Source organism: Delphinapterus leucas, chromosome 7, assembly GCF_059928025.1.
Source record: "Delphinapterus leucas isolate spDelLeu-1000000601 "Yukka" chromosome 7, BTC_Dleu_Yukka2, whole genome shotgun sequence".
Taxonomy (NCBI): domain Eukaryota; kingdom Metazoa; phylum Chordata; class Mammalia; order Artiodactyla; family Monodontidae; genus Delphinapterus; species Delphinapterus leucas.
Genome location: NC_143135.1, coordinates 31,155,835 through 31,180,788, shown reverse-complemented (window position 1 = coordinate 31,180,788; position 24,954 = coordinate 31,155,835). Strand labels below are relative to the sequence as shown.

Below are 24,954 nucleotides of genomic sequence, written 5' to 3'. Positions count from 1 at the left end.
ATCAAAGCTATAGAGACCATCATCCTTACAAGCAGGACATGAACCCATTTCCAAAGAAAAAGACCCACGCTTTCCTACCGAAATATCTTATATAGTGCAAAGTTTTCAAGCAAAACACATTTATTGCAATTTTCATTGGAATCAGACTTTTGTTCGTGTGGGTTTCTAATGCTGTTACTGATCATCTGAAAAAGCAGAGGAGCACAGAGAAGGCAACATTGGGATCATACTGACAAACTATTTTGTGGCATACTTTTATCACTTAAAATACATTATAATATATGTAGATACTCCCTCTCCAGGAGATACGGGAAAATGAGTAACTTTGCAGAAGAAACACTTGGCAAATACTATATTAACCAAGTGATGAAAGTTAATATCACTGGTGATGTCATGGGGATACCATGTGGCCCTGATGGGATGTGATGGAAATGGCACTTTACCTCTGTGCCCTGCCTCCATTCTTAAAGCACATAACCCCAGTCTAAATATGTGAAAACATCAGACAAACCCAGATTGGGGGATTTTCCACAGGGTGCTTGTCCAGCAGTACTCAGAATTGTTAAGGATATGAAAATCTGAGAAACTGTCTAGACCAGAGGTGACTGGGGGGAACATGACAAATAAGTGCTATGGGGTCTCCCACATTGCGTCCTGGAGCTGGTGAAATCTAAGTAAAGTCTGGAATTTGGTTAATAGCAATGTACTAATATTGACTTCTTAACTTTGACAATATACCTCGGTAATGTAAGGGGCAATGGAGGGAATTGGGGGAGGGGTGCATGGGCACTCTCTGTACTATCTTTGTAAATTTTCTGCAAATTTAAAATCAGTCTGAGACAAAAAGCTGATTTTAAAAAATATAAACATTTTGTCATAGAATTAAATATTTTGCTATCACCTGATTGTTAATAGGTATGTAGTATTCCAGAGCATTCATTAAATGTGATCATGCCTAGCACAGAGCTTGGCAGCACTAAGTGCTCATTAAAAGTTAGATTTTTTTGGTTATTGCTGTTATAATTTTGATCAATATTCCAGTGTATATTACTGAAAACTTCCCTATGAGGTATCCTCATATGCGCTATTTCTTCCCTGTTTTTATTCTCCTTACGCATTGATATAAGGTGCCCTGGCTTTAGAATTTGCTGTACAATTTGAATGTGGGGGTATTTAAGGCAACCTAGAAAAGCAAGATCATTAATGCTCTTGTTGTTCTGTTTCAGTGTCATCCTAGTGGCTGTTTGATAGACCTTTGCCTCCAGATGGGAGTTATCATGTTTTTGAAGCAAATATGGAACAATTTCATGGAACTGGGATACCCGTGAGTACTTAATTTTTTTTTAACATCTTTATTGGAGTATAATTGCTTTACAGTGGTGTGTTAGTTTCTGCTTTATAACAAAGTGAATCAGCTATACATATACATATGTTCCCGTATCTCTTCCCTCTTACATCTCCCTCCCTCCCACCCTCCCTATCCCACCCCTCCAGGTGGTCACAAAGCACCGAGCTGATCTCCCTGTGCCATGTGGCTGCTTCCCACTAGCTATCTATTTTACATTTGGTAGTGTATATATGTCCATGCCACTCTCTCACTTCGTCCCAGCTTACCCTTCCCCCTCCCTGTGTCCTCAAGTCCATTCTCTAGTGGGTCTACGTCTTTATTCCCGTCTTGTCCCTAGGTTCTTCATGACCACTTTTTTGTTTTGTATTTTAGATTCCATGTATATGTGTTAGCATACGGTATTTGTTTTTCTCTTTCTGACTTACTTCACTCTGTATGACAGACTCTAGGCCCATCCACCTCACTACAAATAACTCAATTTTGTTTCTTTTTATTCCTGAGTAATATTCCATTGTATATATGTGCCACATCTTCTTCATCCATTCATCTGTCAATGGATACTTAGGTTGCTTCCATGTCCTGGTTATTGTAAATAGAGCTGCAATGAACATGGTGGTACATGACTCTTTTTGAATTATGGTTTTCTCAGGGTATATGCCCAGTAGTGGGATTGCTGGGTCGTATGGTAGTTCTATTTTTAGTTTTTTAAGGAACCTCCATACTGTTCTCCATAGTGGCTGTATCAATTTACATTCCCACCAACAGTGCAAGAGGGTTCCCTTTTCTCCATACCCTCTCTAGCCTTTATTGTTTGTAGATTTTTTGGTGATGGCCATTCTGACGGGTGTGAGGTGATACCTCATTGTGGTTTTGATCTGCATTTCTCTAATAATTAGTGATGTTGAGCATTCTTGCATGTGTTTGTTGGCAATCTGTATATCTTCTTTGGAGAAATGTCTATTTAGGTCTTCTGCGCATTTTTGGATTGGGTTGTTTGTTTTTTTGATATTGAGCTGCATGAGCTGCTTGTAAATTTTGGCGATTAATCCTTTGTCAGTTGCTTCATTTGCAAATATTTTCTCCCATTCAGAGGGCTGTCTTTTCGTCTGGTTTATGATTTCATTTGCTGTGCAAAAGCTTTGAAGTTTCACTAGGTCCCATTTTTTTGTTGTTGTTTTTATTTCCGTTTCTCTAGGAGGTGGGTCAAAAAGGATCTTGCTGTGATTTATGTCATAGAGTGTTCTACCTATGTTTTCCTCCAAGAGTTTGATAGTGTCTGGCCTTACATTTTGGTCTTTAATCCATTTTGAGTTTATTTTTGTGTATGGTGTTAGGGAGTGTTCTAATTTCATTCTTTTACATGTAGCTGTCCAGTTTTTCCAGCACCACTTATTGAAGAGGCTGTCTTTTCTCCAGTGTATATTCTTGCCTCCTTTATCAAAGATAAGGTGACCATATGTGTGTGGGTTTATCTCTGGGCTTTCTATCCTGTTCCATTGATCTATATTTCTGTTTTTGTGCCAGTTCCATACTGTCTTGATTACTGTAGCTTTGTAGTATAGTCTGAAGTCAGGGAGCCTGATTCCTCCAGCTCCATTTTTCTTTCTCAAGATTGCTTTGGCTATTTGGGGTCTTTTGTGTTTCCATACAGATTGTGAAATTTTTTGTTCTAAGAGTATTTAATTTTTAAACTAGCCTTCTATAGAGTTATAAGAAGACTAGTTTTTTTTTTAAATTTTTAAATTTTATTTTATTTATTTTTTTATACAGCACGTTCTTATTAGTTATCCATTTTATACATATTAGTGTATATATGTCAATCCCAATCTCCCAATTCATTACACTACCACCGCCTCCCTGCCACTTTCCCCCCTTGGTGTCCATACATTTAAGAAGAACTAGTTCTTAAGAATTGGGGCTTGGTAATCAGAGAGATGACAGTTCAGTTCCTACTCCGCTCCTTACAAAATGTGTGACCATTTGTAAGCCAATCGACCTTTCTGTGCCTCAGTTTTCACATCTCTAAGAGAGGCTCAACAGCTGTATCTACCTCAAGAACCATTGTAAGGATTAGACGAAATAATGGATATAGAGTAACTTTTACTCTGTTCAACATCTTAAGACACTTGTTGGTATTCTTAAAATATTATTGGCAGTGCAGGTTCTTGAGAACAAAATTAACTTTCTGGTTTCTTTTGGCTACCAAAAGACCAAGGTTGTTGTTGTTTTTGTTTAATGCAGAGAACTTCCATTTCTGTCTCCCCCTTTTAAGAATGAAATAAAATTAAAATCCTGGATGGGGAGGTTTGGGGCTCTTTGTTACAACAGCAACAGCAATAAATATTTAGAACAGGATTGATTGTGATAACATCAAAACAACAGCATTCTGTTTTTTCCCTATAGATAAATTCTAACTGTGAAATACTGACATAGAAGGACCCTGAATGCCCACTTTTACATCTGTTAAAATATATTATCCTTTAGAATACAGTGAAATAGAGTGTATTTAAAACATTGTGGTATGGAAGTATTGAGGCCTAATTTATTTAAAAACATTATAATTTTGAGGAATTTCCTTACTATGGGGAAATAACTGGTTAGTTAATTAATGATATAAATAACTTAGGCTCAGTCATCAAATTATACCATGTTTCTTTCTCCTCCTTGGCCCTTAAGTAGCATCAGGATATTCCTGAGCAGATACCTGGGGGTTGGAGAGGTGATATTAACCCAGTGCATCGGACTGGGAAATTGTGGAGGCCGGGTACAAATTCCTTTTCTGCCTCTTGCTAAAGATGCTTATAATTTACTTAACCTCTCTGAGACATTTTTTTTAATTTATAAAATAAGGGATTTATAAAGATTAAATGAGATGACCCAATGGTATTTAAACCTTCATCAATAAATGACAGAAGCTTTTTGTGAAGAGATGTTTACACAAATCCTCAATAGTCAAAACAGATTAAAATGAATCTCTTCTAAATGAAGGGAGAATAGGCATGGAGGTTTGGGAAGCCCAGTACATTTTTCGTATTCCTTTCTATCTTTGGCTTACCTCTTTGAAACATAAAGTTTGAGGAACATAATTTGAAAATATTTGAGTAAATTAGGTATCAAGTGCCTAGCACAGGATCTGACATGGTGTCGATACTTCATAAGCATAGTCAAGATGGTGTAGTAGTCATTGTAATATTAAGAATGATTCTTGTTGTTATTATTGTCTATGTACTTCTATACATACCATGCACTTTGGACATCACATTTTTGCCATGGCCTTGCCCAAGAGGTGAGCCTGGATTTTGTGTATCAAATCCCAAGGGTACCATGGCAAATGACATCCTGGTGGGGTTTTCCCAACAGCTGGACAAAGGCTTTGCTGAAGAAACTCTAGCAGGAGTGAACCAGTCCCTAAAGGAATGACTTTTAAACTTTTAAAGCACAATTCTCTTTCCTCAAGTAAAATCTTAAGCAGACTGAAATAAATAGGATATAAGCAAGCAGACCTTCCATTCCCAACTCCCTTTTTCATCTTCACGAGGCTCCAGAGGCAACCTCCATGGAGCACACATTGAAGCGCTACCTGACGTTTTGATCTAACTATGGTGGTTCTTCCAACCCCCACTGAAGCTCTACGTCCATGATTAATTAAAACTGAGAGTTGGGTATTGTTCATTGGGTCCTGTGAGATTCACCTTATCCTAGAGATAATTTTTATCTTATTTATAACTCTTAAGATAATTCACTACCCAGAAGTCTACAATATTTGCATGCCAGGATATTTCTGAGTCATATAATTTCAAGACTGCCCCTGGGTTAGGGAAAGAGTGTTGCTACTTCCTTTCCAAGTCTGATAAACGGACTGAGACACAGATTCATTACCTGTAAATTATTGTTCACTATAGGAGCAGAGTGTAATCTCTTGAATCCTTCATAGTTATAAACTCAGAGAAGTAAAATGACTTGCTAAAAGTCACACAGCTAATGCATTGTAGGATGAGGAATAGAAACTACATCTCTTGAAACTCTAGGTAGGGCTCAGTTATCTCATGTGAAACATGATTTTACTCATGTTCAGAGATCACAGCCCAGAAGATTTGGAAGGAAGGGCTCAGATCCAATCACAACAGGCAGCATAAGAGTTTAGGTATTTATATAGGTGGGGTAGGGGAAGGAATCACAGAAATGAGTATTTGTCTAATCAATATTAGGAAGCACCTATAGTATATGGGAGGATCAACTCTTTGATAACTATGTAGATGTTTGTAGGGTCTAGGAAGTCGGAGGCCTCTTCTTCCTTGCTAAATTTAAAGTTGAGACCATGCAAAGACCCCCCCAATTCTCAGGCATGCTTAGTGTAGTCCCAAGGTAGTTGGAGTTTCTCTTTTCTTAATACACTATAAATTGTTTACCAGGTGCTTAAATACGAGCTTAAAAGGCCTTTGCCTTTATGCAGGTTGATCCAGAACTGGTGGTCACGACATAAAATCAAGCGGGGAATACAAGATGCTTCCATACCTCAGTGGGAAAATGATTGGAATCTACAGCCCATGAATATTCACGGACTGATGGATGAGTACTTAGAAATGGGTATGGAAAGAACCTTCTGCAAAGCTATTTGACCCTCTTGATACGTTTTTTCTACTTCACTCAGGCTCTGATTCAAGAGAGAAAACCGTCTCTCTCCTTTCCAATCCCAAGCATTCTAACTGTGCTGGGGTTCTTTTGGGGTTTTTTTTGCGGTACGCGGGCCTCTCACTGCTGTGGCCTCTCCCGTTGCGGAGCACAGGCTCCGGACGCGCAGGCTCAGCGGCCATGGCTCACGGGCCCAGCCGCTCCGCGGCATGTGGGATCATCCCGGACCAGGGCACGAACCCGTGTCCCCTGCATCGGCAGGAGGACTCTCAACCACTGTGCCACCAGGGAAGCCCCCAAGCATTCTAAAACACATTTGTACCTTTATCTCAGCAGAGCTAGAGAAGATATTAAAGCAGTACCCTTGGAAGGCTTATGCATTTTGTCCTGTCAACCATAACATTTGACCAAAATGAAAGCACATACCTTTTGAGCAAATATTTTAAAGGAACAAAATAAAGCAAAACCCACTCCTATGTTGAGAAATGTATCAGCCCAACCAAATAAAGCAATAATTCTTTCTCACAGTAAACATTTGCACAGACCCAGTCTGAGTCTTGAGTCTTCAAGAAGCTTACTTATTTATATTACAAAAATAAGGATTCCCATTCCAACTGTTAAGATCACTGCATGTTGTTTTGACATTTGCTTTTGTTCTCTGGCCCTCAGTTTTCTCATCTATAAAAAGAGAGGACAAGATTAGGTCTCTTGCTTCCCTTCTAGGACTAAGCATGTTTCTTCAAGTCCTTCTCTGACGTTTTTCTTCCTTCATGCTGCATGGCATAGAGGTGAAAGTCTCATAGACTTTCAATCTATTGAGATCTGAGTTTGAATGCAGTTTTTAACATTTTTCATCTATCTGCCCTTTAGCCAGTTTACTTAACAAGTATGAGCTACATTTTTCTCAACTGTAAAGTGGGATAAGCATGTTTACTTTGTAGGGATGTTGGAAGGATTAAAGGCAATCTATGTAAAGATGCCTAATATGGAACAAAGAAAGCACTCAATAAATGATACTGTTTATATTACCGATTTTTTAACCCTCTTCCTTTACAGTTTTGCAGTTTGGTTTTACCACCATCTTTGTTGCGGCTTTTCCTCTGGCCCCTCTTTTGGCTTTGTTAAACAATATCATTGAAATCAGGCTGGATGCGTACAAATTTGTCACCCAGTGGCGGAGGCCTTTGCCAGCCAGAGCAACCGACATAGGTAAGATTCAGCAACTACATGATTTTTGCATTGCTAAGGCCAAGTGGTGGCTTGATCTTACTTAGCACAATATGGGTTTCTATTGCTGGAGCTCCCTTCCAGCCATAACAAAACTGTTTTCGTTAACCAAAGCATGAAATGAGAGTAAGTTTAGTTATAACTCTTAGTTGAGGGTAAGTTCCTACTGAACATGCTATTTCATAAACTTATTTGTAACTGAAAAGGATCTCATAAATCCCTTTCCAGAGCTTATTTTTTCATTCCATTATTTTTTTCCATTCCATTATTTTTTAAAATTAACTTTAATCCTATTTGAAACATCAGTTTTGACCATAGTCAATAGTCCATTGATACTATATACAATTTCAAATGCTTTTTTGTGTATCTGTATGATGCCAGATTGGCCTCTTAAGAAGTAGAAAATGTCAACTAGTGATTTCCAGGTCTTGACACTAAACTAGTTTTACTTTTTCGTAGTTTTACATTAAAAAGGTAGCTGACAAAGATAAAGGCAAAACCCATAGTGAATACAGATATTTCAGAGCTCACACAGTGAAGTAGAACTTTATTTTTATAGGTTTGAGTACCTCATCAAGTTCTATACATAGGCTTTGAAGAATCTTAAGCAGCTGTGTCTATATCTCATCGGAACAGACATGAACCAGTTCCTAACGATATTTTAATTTTCAAATCTCTCTACATGATGTCTGCCTCCCCTCTATGGAAAAGTATTCAATAGCTGTAATATCTGTAGTGAGATACATACCATCCTAAGAAAGTAAATAATGGACAGAGCCGTGGTTCCAACATAACTAAAACACTTTTTCCAAATTAAGGTTGATTAAAGGGTTTTAACTTTTTTTCTTTTTACTCACTATCTTTAATCTTTCTCCGACTAGGTATCTGGTATGGAATTCTTGAAGGAATTGGTATATTGGCTGTGATTACCAATGCGTTTGTAATTGCTATTACATCTGATTATATCCCACGTTTTGTCTATGAATACAAATATGGCCCCTGTGCAAGTCAGTTTGAATATAGTGAAAGGTAAGGTTGAAATGTACACATTTTTTATTTGTAATTAAAATGGGAACTTATTGGCAAGCTTTGTTCTGTGACCATTAAGGGTAATGTTTCTGATCATTGTGTTTATGTGTTTATTAGATGGAATCAAGTGGGATAAAAAGGGCAGCAGTGTTTTTTACAGCAATTAATTTTAGAGTCTATGATTTTCTGTGTAAATGCATCACCAGTATTAAAATGTTAAAAACATTTTAATGTATTTAGAAGTTAAATTTAGAACTAGAAGAGACCTTTGAAAGAATCCAATGCAATAGTTTGTCTATATAGATGGGAAATTGAGGCCTATACTAGTTAAATTACTGAAGGGAATTAAGCTAGTTTGTGGGGTATACGGAATATGAAGAAACTCTCAGCTATGTGACTAGAGATTTTTCTAAAGGGATTTACTGCTAGAGATTTTAAGCATGCAGAAAATGATACCCTAAACCTGTCTCCTTTTTCTTTTTTGTTAAAATTTAAATCAACACTTGAGAACAGGGTTTCTCAACCTCTGCACTATTGACGTTATAGACCAGATAATTCTATTTTTGAGGAGGAGGGGTGTCCGGTGCCAAAGGATGTTTAGCAGCAACCTTGGCCTCTACCCAGTGGATACCAAGAGCAACCTCCCTGCTCCCCGACTTGTGACAACCAGAAATGTCTCCAGACATTGCCAAATGGTCCCTGGGGGACAAAATCACCCAGTTTAGAACACTGCCTTAGGGGATATGAGTTTTTCAGATCTTTCCTTCTTGAAAGCTTGAAGAATGCAAGGGAGCCCTGGACTTGGAGACAGAGAGAAACTGGAGTTTTTAGCTGGAGGTTAGCCTTAGGTGTGGAAGTAGTGATAGGAAATAAAGTAGTGATAGGAAGAGCTGTGTCTCCTCCTTCCTTCAGGAGCAGCCCTGGGCATACATCTTATCTAGATGCGGGACGTGTGCCCGAGCAAGCAGAGCCCCGCAGAGCCCCGGTTTAGGATGAATTCAGCCCTTAGTCCTGCAGATGAACTCATTTGTCTCAGAACACTGTGGTGCCTTTCTGAACACAAACGTACGTCTCAATTTTTCAAAGAGAGGTAATAAAGGCAGGAGATTTTCTTTTATATATTGGAGTCTTGTCAAGAGATTTTAACTTGAAGTCAAACTCCCAAGATTTAAGTGCTAACTTTGCCTTCTACTAAAAGGCACATCATCAATCTGGACCTATGTTTAAGAAATGGTGCCTGAGGTAACATTTTATGAACTGTAAAACACTATAAACAGATATAAATTGGTTTTTAGTATTCATAGTGAAAATCCCAAAAGTCTCTTTTTTCTTTATTCAAAATGGTCTAGAAGCAGATTTTAATGGTTTAAAATATGTAGGCTCGCTTGGCAGCCCTCTTCCTTACGGGCATTATTTGTTAGTGTCTTTACTGCCACCTAGTGGCAGGTGAAAGTGAGATTGGATGGGTATAAACTCTGTTCACATTCCAGGTACTGACTTTTCACGTAGGTAGCACCTGACTCCTTCTCCATTAGCAGTGACTAGGGATGTAGAATCATTTCAAGAAGAGATGTGGAGGACTTGTGAGTTTGAAACCACACATTCATAGGAGCTTCCTGGTATTAATTTTCTCCAGGTACGTTTAGCAGCTAAACTGGAGTAAATTAATTCAGATTGGAAATTTTCAGAGCAAGGGGGCAAAAAGACAAGGTGGCAATGGAGAGGATGATACTGGCAAGCTGAAATGATAAGTTATGAGGTCTAGGATGGCCAGGGAGGGGAGTGAAGTTGAAGTCAGTGTGGCCCTGTAATTAAAATTTAGGGTTTAGAATAAGATAAATGGGCACTTGAATTCAGTCTCTAACAACTGTATGTTCTGGGCAGTGGTTCTCAACCCATGGCCTGCATATCTCCTTCAGGGTCCATGAGGTCAATACTATTTTCATAATAATACTAAGATACTATTTGCTCTTTTCACCAAATTGACATATGCACAGATGGTACAAAAGCAGTGGGCTAAAATTTTCTGGTGGCTTTGCATCACTCAAGGCAGTGGCACCAAAAAATACTAGTAATGATTCTATTTCTCACCACTCTACATTCACCATTTTTAAAATGCCAGTAAGAAATTTCAGAATGTCTTTGATGAAGCAGTAATAATTATTCATTTTAACCAAACCTCCACCCTTGAATAAATGTCTTCTCAATATTCTATTCGACAAAATGCAGAGTGCACATAAAGCGCTTCTGCTACATCCTAAAGTGTGATGAGCGTGTCAAAGGAAAGTGCAAACTTTTGGAGTTGCAAACTACAGAAACTTTTTTTTTAACATGAAATAAAATTGTCAGACAAGCTATGAGTATTCAGACTTGGGTATTAGCAAACACTCTTTTACAGAATGCACAAAACTAGCTTGTCATTTTAAGGAAAATAATTGACAATATTTGTTGAGCTTTAAAGCTTCCCCATACTTATAGGGTTTTTTTTTCCGATAAAAGTCAGTGACGATATTAACAATTGTGCTTTTTCATGGTCTATAGTAAAAATATATCAACATTTGGAAGATCTGCATAATTCAGGGAACACATGTTCTCCAAATGGCCCCAATTTGATGTTACAAAATCTTGCATGGATAAATGAATTCAAAGTACAAGATAGACCTATGGATTTTAATGCAAAATCCATATGGAACGATGCATATGAAAGTTCAGTTACACGAAGATTCCACCTTACAACTAAACTTTAAGAAATGACCACAGGTAGAGCTTTGGTATAATATCAAAGAAAAATATTGACATTTATCTGAAATGATATTAAAATAGTCTTCCTTCTTCCACCTACTTGTCTGCATGAGGCCAGATTTTCTACTTACCCTTCAACCAAAACAACATATTGCAATAGATTTAATGCAGGTTTGAGTATCCAGCTGTTTTCTATTAAGGCAGGCATTAAGGTGTTTGCAAACATGTAAATCAGTGTCATTCTTCTCGCTATGTTTTTTTCTTTTGGAGTATATAACTATTTTTCTAATGTGTTATTCATATTATTTGAATGGATGTGATAGTTATTTTAAATGAATGAACATAAATTTCTATTTCAATTTCTAATGTGGTAAATATCAATAGATATTCCCCTATGCAAAAAGCTCCTTGAGATCTTCAACAGCTTTTTTAAATGTAAAGGGTATCTGAGACCAGAAATTTTGACAATTATAGGCCTAGAGAAAGTCATTTAGTCTCTGTAAATTTTAGTTCTTCTATCTATGTGGTGAAGATAATAATAATATACATGTTCTAAGGCTATTGTAAAACTTAACCCTGATCACAGTTTAATACCTAACCACCAGAGTAGGGAATTTTGCCTTTTTTGTTTACTGTTGAATACCAAGCATCCAGAATTGTTCTAACAAATCATCGGTCCTCCATAAATATGTATTGAATAAGTTAATAAATTACAAATAAACATGTTTATCAATTGGCTGTTTGATGTTAATTATCCAAATCGTGTTACATGTTTATATATATTTATTCAGTTTCAATGCATAGGAAGTAATTACCACAATGCCTAGTGCATAGTAAACGCTTAATAAAACATAAGCCAAATGATAAGGCAAAATAGAAACTATTGGAGGGAAATGGCGGGCAAGAGTCTGTCTCATTAAGGCATAATCACAGATGTAATGGGAGTCAGAGAATAGAATCAGAGAGCTGAGTTGCTAGGAGTTTATAATTATAATGAAAGGCATAGTGGCACTTATTAAATCTTGTCATTGGTAATGAAGGAATTGAACTAGAAATTCATGAATCTCTGAATCACACATGCTTTCTTTTCTTTTCTCCCAGTTGTTTAACAGGATATGTCAACAATAGCCTATCCTTCTTTGACCTGAGTGAGCTTGGCATGGGAAAATCTGGTTATTGCAGGTATTTACTTATAAATTATAGTTATCTTTTCTTTTTGCTTTCACCGTTCTGTCTCCTTATGCTAATGGGTCCATTTAAACTGTCATTTTGGAGTTTTGGCAAATTAAGAACATTTGGGGCCTCCACATTTTGGTCTTTGTTCTTCAAATTCTTTGTTTTTGTGGATTTTAGGTACCGAGACTACAGAGGTCCTCCTTGGAGTTCCAAGCCCTATGAATTTACCCTACAATACTGGCATATCCTCGCTGCTAGATTGGCCTTCATTATTGTGTTTGAGGTTAGTCACAGGCTGATAAAATTACTCTAGGTAAACGCTTTTCTGACTGATATATTAGTTGCCTTTTTTTTTTTTAAGATTTATTTTTTATTTATTTATTTTTGGCTGTGTCAGGCCTTAGCTGCGGCATGAGGGATCTTCGTTGAGGCATGTGGGCTCTTCGTTGCAGTGCACAGGCTTCTCTCTAGTTGTAGTGTGCAGGTTTTCTCTCTCTAGTTGTGACTCGCAGGTTCCAGGGCACATGGGCTCTGTAATTTGTGGCATGCAGGCTCTCTAGTTGAGCCGCGTGAGCTCAGCATTTGCGGCGTGCGGCCTTATTTGCCCCGCGGTATGTGGGATCTTAGTTCCCCGACCAGGGATCGAACCAGTGTCACCTGCACTGCAAGGCGGATTCTTTACCACTGGACCACCAGGGAAGTCCCTAGTTGCCTTTTTGAAGTCAGTTTCTCACTGACTTCCAAAACAGGACTTGAGTATGTCCCTCATAGTGGTTTCCAGATACAAGGAAACCACTATGACATGCAAAAAAGCAAGAACTGAATAATGTAAGTTAAAGAGTATTTATATCAGAAATCTAGGATAATCTCTAGGTCCACGGGTGGATCTCGAGATTATCATACTAAGTGAAGTAAGCCAGACAGAGAAAGACAAATATCATATGATGTCACTTACTTGTGGAATCTAAGAAAATGCTACAAATAAACATTTACAAAACAGAAACAGACTCACTAACATAGAAGACAAACTTATGGTTACCAAAGGGGAAAGGGGAGGGATAAATTAGGAGTTCGGGATTAACATATTCACACTACTATATACAAAATAGATAACCAAAAAGACCTAGTGTATAGCACAGGCAACTATATTTTGTAATAACTTATAAGGGAAAAGAATCTGAAAAAAAATAGATATATATGTATGTATAACTGAATCACTTTGCTTTACACCTGAAACTAATACAACATTGTAGATCAACTCTACTACACCTTAGTTTTGAGCCTCCTAATAACCAAATTTAAAAAGTAAGGTTGGTTTTCATCATCTAACAAAAGAACCCATATTTATTCATTGGGGTGGAGAGACTTATTTTCTGAACAATCAACTCTAATTATAGTTGATCATGTGTATTTGTACAGCAACAGTGCATAATTCTATAAATTATGCCTGAGAACACTTTTATAAAACGTGCACAGATTTTGATGATCAGAGTCATGCAATGATTTTAGATTGTAGTCTGTGAAGAAATTTTGGAGAAGCTACAGTATTATTGCCTTGCTTAAAAAATAACCAGCTTGATACAGTGAAGAACTTAGCACTGGAATATATTGAGTATCTACTCACTAAGGTCTATGGAAAAACTTTAAATGCATCTGTTTCCTATGGCCAAAATTATGGAGAGAAAAAGATAGCCATACATAAGACTTTTTGCATATGAAATAAGGTTTAATCCAGGACTAAATTCTATTATTTAGTGACTCTATGGGCCTATAAAAATGTCTCCTGATGAAGATTGACTTTCTATTTTATTATAGGTGGCAAAAGAGTTTAAAGCATATTTCCAATCCAATGATTCCAAAAAGTCTTTTTTATTGTGTGTGTTAAAATGTACACTTTTTTCTTCTTCATCTTCTTTTGGAGCTCAGGTAGAAAGACTTAATCAAATGCCTCAATTAACAGCAACCTACCATCATGGATGCATAAGCCCAATGATTCCTTCTTTTTTTTTTTCCTCTTCATTCCCCATTACCCACCCACTCCAAAAGCACCCACTGTCTTTTCTTCTGTGGAAGATTTTCCACATCTTTATTTGAATATATGTTTGTTTATAAGTATATTGAATATATATGTGTGTGTGTGTATATATATATATATATATATATAGTATTATTTTAAGTATTGTTTTCCAAAATTACCTCAATGGTATTATATAATAATTCATTTTTATCTCTTACCCGTTATACTTTTTCAGATCTAGAGAGACATCTATCCATGAGATTTATAATTTCTTTTGTCTATTTATGATATTTCATCAAAATTAAATACCATATTCCCCTAAGGATAGGTGCTTAGACCTACAATAATGCTCTCTACCTCAATAAATCTTTTATTAAGAATCTTGGGCATGTTACCTTGTAAACATATTTAAGGGTTTTTAAGGAGTATCTTACTCAGGTGTGGAATTGTTAGCTTATACATGTACTCGGTTTCATGTAATACCAACAGATTGCTCTTCAAAATTGTCTTGGATTGTCACCAGATTTTCATAGTATCTGAATTTCTAACATTTTGCAGTTGTATAAGAGTAAGGTAATATTTTGCTTTAATTTTTTTTGTTTTAGTCTGTTTACTAATGACACTGACCATCACTTTTAGTACTAGAAAGCCATTTGGGCTTCATTTTTTTGTAAATTTATAACCTTGATCCATTTTTGGTTGAGTTACCAAATTTTATGATTTCCTTATATATTTACATATTAATCTTCACCAGTTATATACACAGCAGATATCTTTTCATTGTCCATAACCTATTAACTTTATCTGTAAGCAGATAATGTTCAATTTTGATGTAGTCAGGCGCATCATTGTTTTCCTTTTATGGCTTGTGCTTATTTTGTATAGCTTATTTAGGACATTTTCCTCATCTTCAGTTCAAAAAGATATTCTACTACATTTTTTACTATTAACTTTACAGTCTTACCTATCACATGTCTTTAATACCAGGAGTTTTTACAGAGTCTGAGGGAAAAGGTTATTCTCCATATAATGAAATAATTTTTGTACTGCTATTTACTAAATCATCTATTATCTATCCACTGATTTGTAAATCCATCTATGTAATATTCCAAGTTCCTATGTAGTCATGGGTGTATCTCTGGCCTCAGTATTCTGACTTATCACCCCATTTGTCTGTTCCTGGATCACTATTGCACTATTTAAATGCAATATTTAAATATGTCATATCTGATAAAGCAAGTGACCACCCACCCTGCCACACTTGCTCTTATTTTAAAAAATTATCTTAGCTACTTGGAGTTATTAATCATTCATATAAATTTTAGAAGCCATTTTTCAGGTTCCCCTGAATATTGAGCAAGGACTTTGGTTAGAATTACATTTGTAGAAATCAAATTTTGACTTATTTATAAAATCTGTGCTGTTTCATTAATGAATGTAGAATTTATTCAAATCATTCTTATGTCCTTTAATAGATTTTTAAATATTCTCTTACTTATTTGTACCTTTTTATTTCTAGAAACTTTACAGATATTTTTATTGCTGCTATGAGTACTGTCTTAAACTTCATTATATGATTCGCTTGATTTTTGCCGGAATACAAATAGCCTTTCTAAGATGAGCATACCTCCTTGTTTAAGTACCTTACTGGTTCTAGTATTCTATTAAATTGGTTGAGAGTCTTTTCAAATGATAATACCAGCTGCAGATAACAAAAGTTTTGTATGTTTACTTCCAAGGTTTATGTTTCATTGCTTTTGTTTGCCTTACTGTGTTGCTGGAAACTTCAATATGGTGTTGAATAGCAGCGGTGTGAACAAACATGTCTTTTTTCCAACTTCAGTGGAAATACTTCTGATTTTTTTCTTTAAGTATGATATCTGCTGTAGGTTTTTTGTTTAAGATGATTGGTTATGATAGTGTCTTGATAAATGGGTATCAAACTCTAGCTTTAAAAAAAATAGATCTCCTTTTTAATATTAAGCCATCCTTGCATATCAAACTCTCTCTGTGAATCAGTTTATAGGTTTCTCTATTACTATCGTATAGGACTTGGAGTATATTCTTTCTTACTAATTTAATTTGTAACAAATGTTTTTAATTTTTATATCTATACTTGAGTCCCATTGCTGGCTATTTCTGTGAATATCAAATATTTGGTCAGGAAAGAAGCTCTTGATCTGCTTCTCTATGGGAAAATATGACCTGCTTTTCTATGATCTATCAATAATGTGCAGTCCTGGGACACATATAGCAAGCCCAGTTAAAAGTGCCTTCTTCCTTTCCACGTAGAGACTACTGTCGCAAAGTCCTTTAGGTGAATGGGTTCTTTTCTACAGATCATCCTAAGTCTGTCAATCAGATTTTTCTTCTTTCATGAGAAATTAAAAGACTTATTGTTCATGCGAAAAGAAATAGGATGCATTTATAATAGTCGGAGATAATATTTAAGTGGTGCTTATACTGTGCAAAGCACTCCTTTCAAATATATTTACTCGTTTAATTTTTATACCAACCTTTAAGAGACACTATTATTAGAATCACTTTAGAGCTGAGACATAGAGAACATAGGTGATTTGCATAAGGTTACACAACTAATGAGTGTCAGAGTAGGGTTCAAACATAGGCAGTCTCAGTCAGCATCTGTACTTTTAACCACTGGTGTATTACCTTCTGATTTTTGTCCCTGCTTTTTTTAAATACAATACTTTTATCAGTTTATTTTTTAAATCTATTTTTATCATAGAATAAATAATTAATAGAGATAAGATATTTTAGAGCAGTTGTAATAACATATGCTTTCAATAGAGTAGACATTCTGAAACATGTATGTGCTGGGGGTTGAGTCCAAATCCAGCATCACAGGCAGGACTGTATTCTGTGTGTTTTGTACACTGTGTATTATAATCTATCGAACAAGGATTGTCCCTGCACGTGACCTCTCTGTGTATAACAAAGCATATCATAACAGTATTGCATAATATATAAGGTTTTTATAGGTGTGAATTTCAGATTCATTCAATGTTTATAAGGTGACATCAACATGTCTTTGTTGGAATACTTATGTGATGGAAGGCAATAATTGTATTCCCAATATAATTTTGAAAATATTAATATTCTAGATGGTACATACTGAGTTCCGATGCTTGATTGTAAGGCAAATGCAACATTGTTCATGACTTCTGTTTTATAATTAGCATTTCAGAATCGTTGAAAATGTACTTTCTTCTCTTAAATTTTCAGCACCTTGTTTTTGGAATCAAGTCATTCATCGCCTACCTGATTCCAGATGTACCAAAGAATCTATATGACCGAATACGACGGGAGAAGTACTTAGTCCAAGAAATGATGTATGAGGCTGAACTAGAACATTTGCAACAACAACGGAGAAAAAGTGGTCACCCTGTTCACCATGAATGGCCTTAGTTGATACCTGTTGCCCAGCAGGGGCAATACCATTAGTGGGCATGATGGCAACTTCAAATTCTAGGTGGGATCTAGGAGGAAGGCATACCTGGCAAAACATATGTATAATATGTTACTTGGAAATGCATCACAGCCATCTCTGGGATTTGAAATATCCAGGCTTCTAGGGAAGAAAACAAATGACCCATGACCTTAAAAAAAATGGTTAAATTGACATTGCAGGAAGCCAGGATCTAATTCTCAGAACCAGCCTCAGGGAGTTGTGTGTTTGGAAACCTCCACCTTCCATCAGCCGCAGTGTAATAGGAAGGGTGATGATTAGGTTTCTAGAGACAGATTTCCATGTAAATGTACACAAGCCAGGCATGACTTAAAGTATCATGTGGTCCTCACCCACATACTAATCTTTGGATGTCTTTGGAACCTTAGGCTGAGTTGAGATACTTACAAGAAATGGCAAATCAGTTATTACCTTTGCTGCCTGAACTCCATGTCCCTTCAGCTTACTGTTTCATAGAAATTTCCCTTATTTCTTGCTGAGATTTTGGATCTGTGCCACAGGGAATTTATGCTGCTTTACACTGACTATGCAGTTGAAGAGTTGCACATCTTTAGTAGTCAAACCAAAAATCTAAGACTCCAAAAAGAATACCATTCATTGAAATAATATTCTATTGCATTGGCTACATTCTAATCTGTTTTATCACTGGCAGATTCAGTTTTACTGCATTTTTTTTTTTTTTTGCTAAATGCCAATAGAGCCACAGAGTTATAAAATATGGATGCGTGTTCTCATATCATTTGGAACATGATGAATCCATATTTTACTGTGGAAAGCTGTTTTATAGTATATTTAATTTCCACCTCCCTGATTTATTACAACACTCTCACAGAATAACTTGAAATGCTGTAAATATGTTGGTTTTCCTTGTACCTTTGCACCTTAACAATATGGAATGCAAGTTACAATTCATGCAGCTCTGAGACCAGTTACACAGTACGCCATTGTGGCTTATTTATTCAGGAAAAGCCAGATGCTTTGCAACACTTAAGCTTTTCCAACAATGTGCACTCTTGCTCCTGAGCTGATGAAAACAATGCATGAATATAAATTTATATTATTTGTAAAAAACATACATTTTTTTGAGTTTTACTTTCTTTTCATCACTGAAGGGAGTTTTCTGTTATTATTTCTTTGGTAGATTGGTTTGGTTTATTTTTGAAAACTCACTAGAAACAAAGTCAAATTAATTGTGCAAGACATCATTTTTGCTTTGTTGTGGAGTTGCTGTTTCTCTGAACTCTGTATCTGTGGGTGTGAATGTTCACAGGCTGATGTTGTAGGAATGATGACGCATTCAACTAAAGAAAGTCTGGTGGAGGCATAAACTATGGGAGCAGGATGGGAACGAAGAGAAGAGTTGAATTAAGAAAATATATGGTAGAAATCAAGACACTTTTTCTTGCAAAACAAAGCTAATCTCAGTTTTCTTCCCCTGGGAATGGGATGAGGAATACATAATCATACAAATATGTGATTATTTTTTGTGCAATTTAACAAAGTACAGTTATTTCCAAATTTTATGAAGATCAGATTAAACCCAATGGGAATAAAGCTACTTTGTAATATATATGCAAGGGTTTCTCTAGCAAGAAAAGTATAAAGTTTCTCTTAACTAGAAAACTATTTTTATAATTTTAACACTGAAATTTTTTTTGACCTTTCCTTCTTTCACTCCAGGGAAAAGCTGATAGATTATAGTTGTTGGTTGGTTGATTGGTTTTTGTCAGAACTATTCGCTTCCCTGCTTGCCCTCTGACTGAACAAGGGGAAGAACCTCAGACTCTAGATTTCCCTCCCACTCCCTTGCCACAAGGGATTCTTCCATTCAGATTCCAGAGAGGTTTTGTTTCTACCATCTGCTTATTCATAGCAACTAGTTCTACTAACTCCGCGAAGGAGCTTTGAACGCCTCCATTTTTGTAGCATCTGCCTTTCATTTTTTGTTGTTGTTAGTTAAATGTATACACATGCCTGAGGATAAATACTCTCTATGCCTGTTGAAGACATGAATGAACCTGACATTTACGTCCCTTTCTAAATTAGGGACACAGACAAAGACATTTGTCTTATAGCAAAGAATGATAGCTCTGTCCTTGAGAATTCTTCTCTTTCTGAGTTATTTTTATATAACCATATCGATTACTAGAGAGAAAAACATGAAAAGAGAAAGGTGTTTTTAATAAAAAATTACAATACATTGATTTAGAAAATGCTTTCTCTGATATATTTTGAAACCGATGGAAAAATAGAGAAACAATGAAAAAATTATCTGAAATTTTCCTTTTGTGAAACAATGCAGTAGAATCTAGCTATGCCTTCCTCATTGTTGACATCAAAATATTGACAGCCCCTCATGGGTATATCAGTTTTAGAAGACTCTGCTTTAATTGAGAGAAACGTTTTATATCATGGTTTTCAAATGAATACAAATTATTTCTCAAAGATTTATACGACACACACTATTCTCAGGAAATCTGTATTACATGAATGCTGCTTATATATTTTCTTATTCTAAATTGTTGTCTTTTCAAACAAATAAATAATATATATATGTGCATGCAGTCAGCCTTGACAAGTTGCACAAAGCTGAAGCATTTTCATAGTACAGTATGTGGGAAATCGCTCTAGGTCATAGCTGAACTAGTTTGCAGTTGTCTGAGTCTGTGCACGCACTTTGAGATAAAATGCTCCTGAGTGACTGCATGATGAGATACAACTTCTGAATGCTGCACATTCTTCCAGAATGACTCTTATCTGTTGTATAATGCAATGAAAAGGAATCTTTTTCACTCAATAAATTTTCATGTGATATGGTATTTTTTCCTGTAATCTGCATGTTAAATTTAATCCTGCTTGTGTTTTAAATATTAAGTTGGGATTTGTTGAGCGTGTATGGGGAGAGGGGATTGCTCACTCTTTAGCTCTCCAAGGCAGTAGTTTCCTATTCTTGTGGGCCCTTCCCCACTCTTGAAAAGTTTTGACTCTGTGTCTTCCGATAAGCTCATTGTCATCGTCAAGGCATTTGCACATAAAGTGCAGGTGGAGTATCACATTGATCCTAATAATGCTTTGTGTTCGCAAAGTTGGGGGAGGGAGCTTGATCAGTTCTTCTGTCACACAGCATTTTCTTTTTTCACACTTGTGCTGGCTCTATCAATCACCATCAAAATCTCCCTGGAACAGGAATTTTAGCAGATATAATTCATGCCAAGGAAAGAGGACATATTGGGCCAACTATCAATATGAGGCTACCAAATTGCCCATTTTTTTCTCAACTTGATGGTCAAAATTGAAAATCCAGGTTGTGTAGAGTTGCTTAACTGATAAGGCTGAATTGATTAGTCTGTCAACTGGGGACAGGGAGACGTAGACCCAGGGTGTGTTTGTGTGTATGCGTGTGTGTGTGTGTGTGTGTGTGTGTGTGTGTATGCATCCATAGACATGACTAGGAATTCTTTTTATTATGTAAGAACCGGTAAGCACTTATTCTCTGTGAGGTACGCCCAACTCAGTCCTGTTAGAGTCATCAGATATTTTCACTCCATTTCCCCCCAAATCACAGTATTATACCAAACTCTGGGAATAGTTGTATATTTTATCCAGGGAATCAGTTAACATCTTATGTCCTTCCTGTTATCCTCAGTAGGTGAAAAGAAAACATTTTAGGAATGGCCTAGAAAACTCAACTTCTGATGGAAAGGTGAGCATTTCCCTTTAGACATTTCTGTTCAAAATGAAATGTGCCAACAAAACATAGTCCAAAGGGAAAATTGATTGGGCTTTAGCTTGAATCATTGATCAGCTTAGGTTCTTGCTAGCTAGGATTTACATACTTGTAGTGGTGTTAAGTTACCTTCAAGAGTACTTGCTATCCGGGTTCATCTCAGAAACCACACCCACGACCACATTTGATGGTTTTCTTTCTGGAGAACGCAAATATTAGAGCCACTGCATCCTAGCCACATTCACATTAAGGCATCTTTTTCAAGAAAGTAAAATAAAGCAGACAGATTGGGAAAGGAGACTCACTGTTTGAGACCAGATCCAATTTCTTGGACCATCAAAATCTACCATCAGGGAGAAGAAGCCTATACATCCTACCTTACAACTTTATGACTACCAATGTGTGCTCCAGCACATTTTCCCTAGAAAAAAACTACTGTTCCATGTACAACTATCCCAAAGTGGGAGCCTTGTACACTAGGCAGTCAGCTAGGTCGATTCTGCTTTCCCTAAGAAGGAAGGGGATGAGATTTTCAGGCATATGCTGGCATTGACTTCTTCAGAATAATTATTTCTATCTCAGTTCTTACTCTTTCTGTGGGAAAAGCAGTATCTTTGCTCTGTTTTTCAGAAAGCAAACATTTCCTATATTTATTAGTTGAAAAATAAAATGGAATGAGATCCATTTAGATATTCCCCACAAGAATAATTGTCATGTGGATGGCTAGCCCCGCTGTGGTATTTAAGCTGCCTCAAAACCTTTATAATTATTTTGTCAATGCCACTCAATGCTACCAGGTAAACACTTTAGACCAAATTTAGTATCTTTTCTAACAAGCAGTGTGAGCAGATTTTCCCACTGATTTTGATCCACTGTAAATTTTTGATGCTGTTCTCTAAGTGAGAAGAGGGGGATTGAGTGGCCAGAAAATTCTGATGGCAAAGGTAATTGTGGAAGCAATGTTTTGGGGTTGGTGTGTTGGGGCACACAGAGACTTTCCTACCAAAGTAAAAATGTCTATTTTGCGGATTCTTATTCGGTATCTGCAGTCAGCACACCCTGCCTTCTTTCTGACTGAGAAACAATTGCAATTTAGTTAATCTTTTAACGTGAAGAAGAAATGAAAGGCTTTTGTCTTGTTTTCCTTTTTCTTTTTCTTGTCTATTTTAAGACTTATGAAGCTAAATCTAGTAAGCTTAGATTTCAGTGACAACTCTAGCCAAAGAATAAACGTCTCAATTTTCAGTGTTGAAGATGAAAATGCACTTAAAATAAGTGCAAAATTTTATCTTCCTAGGACAGGTGGTTATTGGCCTCTATATTGTAATTTTCAAGTAGGAAAGAACTATTAGAGTCCTTGAAGACTAGAGTAATTGAAGAGGGAATTTGGGGAAGGCCAGAAGAGACAGACTGGATTTCTCCAAGTGTTTTCATTCTCAATATGAGAAATTATGTTGCAACCATATATTTAGCCAGACGATTATATAAACATTGAGTTTTTCCTTTTACTCTCAATATTTCCTCTGAAAATCTTAAAAATATGAATCTTAACAATGCCGATTGTTAATCATTAAAAACATTCTTTCCAAACTCTCATAAGAAATTTTAAAGCCAATTTAAGGAAGCTCTTTGTTGAAATCAACTGAATCAATTTTTTAGTGTCTTCGTCAACATTATTGAAAGAACTGAACAATAAAGATTCATAAACCTTTATAATGTAGATTCTGAATCAGTCAATAACATGGTCTGATTGCTCAGTTCTCTACAAATGCTGCCTGACTGTATTATACTGTTACAAATAAGCAATTTCAGGATTGATCATTAATTTTCTTACATGGCAGTTACATTAGGGGGCATGAAATCAATACACTACATGAAATTATTCTTGGCTTTTCAAATGTGTCAAAGCAGACTCTATAATTAGGAACTGTGTGTTATGAACACCTGTGTACACACTTGCTATAACATTTTTAAAAAACAGATGAATTGTTGTTTCTGGAAATTCCTGAGGACAAATAGGTCAAGTCCATAAATGATATCACCATTGTATATTGCTTTTCTTGATATATAGTAACCTATTGTATTGTCACAAAATCTTCTTAATGTTTACTTGTGTGTGTGTGTGTGTGTGTGTGTGAAGCCCTGGGTAGCCCAAATGTTATAGACATTATCGAAAACACTGAAAAAGATGTCATGTTATATAACAATATGTCAACCTTATTTTGACATATGTTTACTTGGTCACTTGGTAGACCTGCCTTACTATATTGTTTAAATAAAAGACTTTAGGGAAAATAACTATTTTGCACCCCACTCCTAACCCTGTAGAGAATATTCACATTAATCACTTGAATGCACTTCAATCTGCACTTATTTTTAAAAGAAATAATTAAAATAATTATATATCTATACTTATTCTATAGGCATTTTTCTAAAATTAACTAGTTAGATAAATATAGTATTAAATTTAGTGGTATTCCAGGGCTCTATGAGAAAGCTGCATACAGTTTTGGAAATACAAAAATATCATCTTAAATTTCCTGTTGATGTTCAGAAATATCATTATCAACTAATATTTTCCATTATAGAGTAGGATTATTTTTCTAATTTGTCATGAGAGTATAGTGAGAGAGCCACTGATATACTGACATCCCAAGTAAGGGCCATTTTGTGATTAAGTAGCCAAACATTTACAACCTTACATCTGTCTTGTGAAGATAGCTTGATATTTCAAATACCAAAAGTGCAGTAAAAGAAAGTTGGGCTTATGAGTGTTTGTTATTCACATAGGTGTTTACAAATCTAGATTGGTTTGGTCAGGAGATTGGAATGGAGGAGGAAATAATGGCATTAACTCTTTCCAAGAATTACAATTAAAATAACCCATTAGGTGATTTACAATCAATTACTAGTTACGCTTGCTTAATTTAAATTTTTGTATCATTTTAATATACATCATTGGTAATATCAGTTAAATTTTATTTGTTTGAAAATAGATTATATCAATACTTCAAGGTTATTAATGCTGAATAAAAGAGGTTAACTCTACAGAAAACTTATTTACCTTACAATATTGAGATTGAGCCATGAGATTTCTAAATATGCAAATGTACAGAAGGAGAGCTAAACTGTCTAGTATTTTAAAAGAATTTATTTCTAAAAGAACAATTAAAGGGAGACTCCTCTGTGTTTTCTATTTTCTGATCTGATCTTTGCAATAATGTTTAATTAAGATTGTAATACCATAAAAATATTTCAATAATACTCTCTTTGAAATACTGTTCACAAAGCCCCCTGGTCTGTGGTTTATTTGTTTTTATCTTTAGAAAGAAATGGTATAACCATATAAAATCACAAAACAATGAAATTTATATTAAAGAAAATTTATTTGAATTACACAAAGGGAAAAGTCCTCCCCCTTCCATTGTTGTTCAGAGAATCACAGTTGCCATTACCTGTGCATTGAGTGGCCAACTTGGGTTGAGATGCTGTTTACTTATCAAGGTTTACATTTATAAATGTAGTACTTAAATCATAGATATGAATATTGCACTTTTCAGTAACAAAAC

The 24,954-nt window shown here is 35.8% G+C and overlaps 1 protein-coding gene across 1 annotated transcript in view; it reads left to right on the top strand.

Annotated features, from left to right (window-relative positions):
* The window catches only part of ANO3 (anoctamin 3), a 124,298-nt gene extending 106,576 nt beyond the window's left edge, over positions 1 to 17,722 (top strand). Inside the window, exons 17-22 of the mRNA XM_089915034.1 lie at positions 1,227 to 1,324; positions 5,802 to 5,935; positions 7,037 to 7,189; positions 8,089 to 8,236; positions 12,080 to 12,437; positions 17,415 to 17,722. Of these exons, the coding sequence (XP_089771160.1) occupies positions 1,227 to 1,324; positions 5,802 to 5,935; positions 7,037 to 7,189; positions 8,089 to 8,236; positions 12,080 to 12,437; positions 17,415 to 17,597 (1,074 nt within the window). The 3' untranslated portion in view covers positions 17,598 to 17,722. The remainder of the gene's footprint in view (positions 1 to 1,226; positions 1,325 to 5,801; positions 5,936 to 7,036; positions 7,190 to 8,088; positions 8,237 to 12,079; positions 12,438 to 17,414) is intronic.
* The last annotated feature ends 7,232 nt before the right edge of the window (positions 17,723 to 24,954 follow it).